Source organism: Penaeus vannamei, chromosome 11 (genome assembly GCF_042767895.1).
Source record: "Penaeus vannamei isolate JL-2024 chromosome 11, ASM4276789v1, whole genome shotgun sequence".
In the NCBI taxonomy this organism is placed as follows: Eukaryota; Metazoa; Arthropoda; class Malacostraca; order Decapoda; family Penaeidae; genus Penaeus; species Penaeus vannamei.
The window spans coordinates 39,763,361-39,768,360 of NC_091559.1; the positions used below are offsets into that span (position 1 = coordinate 39,763,361).

The 5,000-nt window shown below is 35.7% G+C and overlaps 2 protein-coding genes across 5 annotated transcripts in view; one reads left to right on the forward strand and one right to left on the reverse strand.

Annotated features, from left to right (window-relative positions):
* Positions 1-4,393, forward strand: part of Coq8 (ubiquinone biosynthesis protein COQ8, mitochondrial) — a 25,657-nt gene extending 21,264 nt beyond the window's left edge. For all 3 annotated transcript variants that reach the window (XM_070127289.1, XM_070127290.1, XM_070127291.1), the window contains 8 exons: positions 1-341; positions 527-752; positions 945-1,069; positions 1,341-1,563; positions 1,850-2,010; positions 2,401-2,583; positions 2,794-2,946; positions 3,106-4,393. The exon at positions 1-341 is cut by the window's left edge. In XM_070127289.1, the coding sequence (XP_069983390.1) occupies positions 1-341; positions 527-752; positions 945-1,069; positions 1,341-1,563; positions 1,850-2,010; positions 2,401-2,583; positions 2,794-2,946; positions 3,106-3,411 (1,718 nt within the window). In that variant the 3' untranslated portion in view covers positions 3,412-4,393. The remainder of the gene's footprint in view (positions 342-526; positions 753-944; positions 1,070-1,340; positions 1,564-1,849; positions 2,011-2,400; positions 2,584-2,793; positions 2,947-3,105) is intronic.
* The window catches only part of mRpL14 (mitochondrial ribosomal protein L14), a 7,478-nt gene continuing 6,799 nt past the window's right edge, over positions 4,322-5,000 (reverse strand). For both annotated transcript variants that reach the window (XM_027357003.2, XM_027357005.2), the window contains exon 3: positions 4,322-4,692. In XM_027357003.2, the coding sequence (XP_027212804.1) occupies positions 4,439-4,692 (254 nt within the window). In that variant the 3' untranslated portion in view covers positions 4,322-4,438. The remainder of the gene's footprint in view (positions 4,693-5,000) is intronic.

The following is a 5,000-nucleotide window of genomic DNA, read 5'->3' on the forward strand; positions in this document are numbered from 1 at the left end:
ATGCTGTTGGGTCTGGACCTGCAGCTGCAGCTAGTATTTCAGGAGCAGCTATTGCATCAGCTAGTATAGCTGCCGCATCAACAACAGCAGCAGCAGCTGCAACAGTAGCTGCATCAACAACAGCAGCAGCAGCAGCTGCATCAACAACAGCAACAGCAGCAGCTGCATCAACAACAGCAGCAGCAGCAGCTGCATCAACAACAGCAGCAGCAGCAGCTGCAACAGTAGCTGCATCTCCAGTTGCCACTCAGTCTGTGCCAGTAGAAAAACCAAAGCCAGCAGCACCAAAGCCAAAGCTTCTGGGAAGAAAACCTTTAGCTAAAGACAAACCCAAATCAACAGTAAGTATATGCAGATTTGAACACTGTTATTTATTTATTTTTTTATTCAGACCATATTTTCTCATACTCAACACTCATTTAAACCTTATGTGTGCTTTATGTTGTTTCATTATCATAAATACAATACATGTTTGTGAGAACTAGTTTGAAAGCTTATTCATCAGCTCTATGATATTCTTCCCCAGTTGGCATCTAATGCTCAGGCACGCAAAGTCCCTCACTCTCGCATTGGACGGCTAATGAGCTTCGGCGGCCTTGCTGCAGGCCTGGGGGCAGGAACATTAGCAGAATTGACCCGTAGGTCCCTAGGCATGAACGAGGGGAAAGGCAGTGGGTCCCTTCTTGATGCTTCACCATTTTTGACTGAAGCCAATGCAAAGAGAATTGTCGATACTCTCTGCAGAGTTAGAGGTATGTTGAGGAGTTATATACGTGGTAAATAATTATTATCCAAGATTATTTTTTTAAGTAAAAAGTAAAATACATAACATGCCTGAAAGGTGGGGAAAAGTCTAGTAGTTAAATCACTTGTTTGTGATTATATCTACTTTTAATGGCTCTTTTGTTATTTTGATACCTGATAAGTAACCACACCCTTTTCAGGAGCTGCCCTGAAACTTGGTCAGATGCTTAGTATCCAAGACAACGCCCTCATCAACCCTCAGCTCCAGAAGATTTTTGAGAGAGTGAGACAGTCTGCAGACTTCATGCCTGCCTGGCAGTTAGAGGCAAGTTGCATGGAGTTGTGGATGTATCATGACTGTTGAGTGCAGATTTGTCTGTGAACTAAATTGAAAATAGGTATATTTTTTTCCTTTGGAGAGCAATATAATTTAGTTAGTTCCATCACTGATTATGTAATTTAACACATTGTGTATGGTTAGACTATTAGTATTGTATCGAAATCTGGATTTACAGTTTTTACCTTACTTCTGTCTGTTTTTCTTCTTCTTTTTGGCTGCTGCTGCTGTGTTACTAAATAAAATTTTCTTTCCCCAGAATGCCCTTGTGGACCAGTTTGGGCCAGACTGGCGATCATTAGTCACATCATTTGATGAACGTCCTTTTGCCGCAGCATCCATTGGCCAGGTACATCTGGCAACTCTTCCAGATGGTCGGTCTGTTGCCATGAAAATTCAGTACCCAGGAGTAGCAGAAGGCATAGACAGTGATATCAACAACCTCATAGGAACACTAAAGATTGCAAACATTCTTCCAGAAGGTGATGACATTGGATGGTTCTTAAATATCCAACAAGTGCACAATTAATTAAGAAATCTAGGCATCTCTTGGTACATGCTGAATGACTGTAAATGGATGTTTCAGAAATCAATCTTTTGGTGATGTTCAAAGCATCTTGCATGTAAATGTTGACTCTGAATGCCATACAGTGGAATGTGTATATTCCACATGAATCAGGTTAATTATTTCATGGTGTTAGGATGTGAATATATTATTTATCTTGTATTTGTTAATTTCACAATGATATTAACATTTTTCTTCTTCAGGTCTGTATGTTGATTCTGTCATTGAAGTGGCCAAAAAGGAATTGAACTGGGAATGCGATTACGTACGAGAAGCCGAGTGTACTACAAGATTTAGGGAGCTTGTTAAACCCTATCCAGAGTACTATGTTCCTGAAGTCATTAGTCAGCTGTGTACAAAACAAGTAGGTTGGGGGTTCTTAAGACATTTTAGATTCATATAATTAATTTGAACATTTTTAATTTGTAATAATACCAGTATATTATTGGCAGAACTGCAGCTGATTGTTTTTTATTTCCTTCATTATTATTGTTTTATTTTTTATTTATTTATTATTATTTTTTTTTTAATGAAAAATTTCCCAGCACATGCCATGTGAGCCACTTCTGTTGTGGCACATCCAGTTACCAAGACTCTCAATATAGGAAGAAACATTTTTAAACAAAAACTAATAACTATAATCAATTTTGAGTTGTATTGACAAGAAAATCCATATTTCCAAAATCTAGATTGAATTTACAAACTCTTTAAAAACAATGCTAACCAGGAATTATTTATTTTATTCTCCCTGCAGGTATTTAGCTCAGAATTAATTGATGGTGTGCCAGTAGATAAGTGTATTGAAATGGACCAAGAAACTAGAAATTATATTTGCGAAAAGATTCTACGTCTCTGCCTGTTGGAGTTATTCAAGTTTGGCTTCATGCAGACAGATCCCAATTGGTCAAACTTCTTCTATAATGCAGAAACTGAACAGGTACACATTACAAGTTATTGAATATTAAAACTATGACTTTGTTAAAACTTTGTGTATCTTTTATATGGTGCAGTTTATTCCCTATTTCATTTAAGAATCATTATTATAAATAATTTGATACATAAATATTCCAATACATAACTTCAATAAAGTTCCAAATGATAAATACAGAATTTTACTTATAATTGAATTATTACTTTTAATTACCAGCTTGCTCTGTTGGACTTCGGCGCCTGCAGATCCTATGAAAAGTCATTTGTTGATAAGTACATCCAGATCATCCATGGTGCAGCAACATGTAACAGAGAAAAAATATACGAGTATTCCAAAGAGCTTGGATTCTTGACAGGCCATGAAGCGAAGGCAAGTAAAAATGTGTTTCCTTGATGGTTTTTATGTACATCAAAATTCTGTAGTATTTTAGAATACTTTGGGTAGGCATTTTGTACCTCCTATTCAGATGATTGACTTGCTCTGTATACCAATTATATAATTTTTTTTAACATGCATGTTCTCCCGCAGGTCATGATAGATGCACACATAGACGCTGTGATGATCTTGGGTGAAGCTTTTCAGGAGGACAAGTTATTCCACTTTGGAGCTCAGGACACCACCTATAGAATCCAACATCTTGTCCCAGTCATGCTCTCCCACCGCATGTGTGCACCCCCTGAGGAATCCTACTCCTTACACCGAAAGATGTCCGGGGTATTTTTGTTGTGTGCCAGATTGAATGGTCAGGTGAACTGTAAGCCACTGTTTGAGGAGGCATTTGAAGGTTATAAGTATGGAGGAACTTGGGAGGAATTTCTCGCAGGGAAATTGTAATTACCTAACTGTTGCTAGTTGACTTCCTTTATTTTTTTTAATTTTTTAGAGCCTCAAACTTTACCATGCTATGAGATTATTTAAAATGCATGGAACAAAATGGAACCTTTATATGCATTTGTTTTATGATACATAAAGAATTTGTATATTTTATTTTTTTATTATTATTAATCTAAATGTCACAACTAAAAATTCAATGTCTGTGTTGTTATAGTAATGATGTTTGCTGATGAAGAAGAAAACAAAATAATATATGAATGTTCCATGCAATACCATTTGTTTTAAATAACACGTGGTATGGTGGTATATAGATGTATATTTTGCTAATACCTGTGATTTTCTATTTCAAATTGCAATATTTAGAAACTGGAAGTATATTTTGTCAGGTACTAATTTTAAATAGTTCCATAGTCATGTTTTATTAATGGCTTAACAAGGCCAATGACTCAATTACTGCAAGTTCAGTACCAAGATACCAACCAAAGAACTTGTAACTTTCCTATAGGTGCTGGCTATGGAATTGTGTAACTTTTTTTTTTTTTTTTTTTTTTTTTTTTTTTTTTTGCTGGCAATTATGCTGGCCTGAGGTCAAAGCCTGCTGCAATGGCTGTTAACAACAGCCCTGACTATGATTAAAAGCACAATACACAATATTTGACAGAAGTCACAAGTACTATGTCCTCAAACCCAAAAGATAATAATTATCATTATCATCATTATTTTAGCTTTGAGAAAGCCGTTGTACAGTTATGCAGTATAACTTTCAATGAAGTGAGGTTGTGCATGATTATTTATTTAATTTGTTTCATGACGTGTGTAAAAGTATCTTCATGTCCATATACTGTATCTTGATTGAGTGGATTTTTGTATGATTTTCATAAGGAATTATGAAAAATGTATAATAAGATAAAATATTGTAAAGGAATTTATTGTAAATTACATATGTACATAGAGAATTTTTGTAATAAACAGTACTATATGAGCCAAATTGTACTCACTATACAAAAGACAGATATAAATACATAAATCATACAAAGCGAGTGGCTATTGCTAGAATTTTTGTATAATCGGCACCCTTGGGTCGAGACATATCGGTGAGTTTTTTACGGAGCATTGTTGGAATCGGGACATGAATCCTGTTTCCAAGTGGCATGCCATTATCTTCAATTAAGACCAGGTTATTTGTGTCAAACTTAGGCATCAACGGCTTCTGATTCTGATGACAGCCAACAAGAATGCCTCGTTTTTTCTGTCCCTTGATGGCAACCAGTACTTTGTCTCCTGCAAAGGAAAACAGAAGTAATTAGGGATGTATACCAGCATGGAATTTATATAGAACACTTAGGCTCAACTGATACATTGTTTCAAATACGGAAGTATCAACAGAAATGTCAGTACAGCACCTGTTGTTTACTTTAAATATTTTGATTTAGATATATCACAATGTTGATAGTGATATTATACTGGCCAGTTTAACCCTCAAAATAATGAGCTTTTTCTGCAGAAGGATTTAAATCTGGACAATAATAATTAGTTATTTGTGAAAGAACCAGCCTTGGGGAGGAAGTTGATACATTTAAGTTACATAC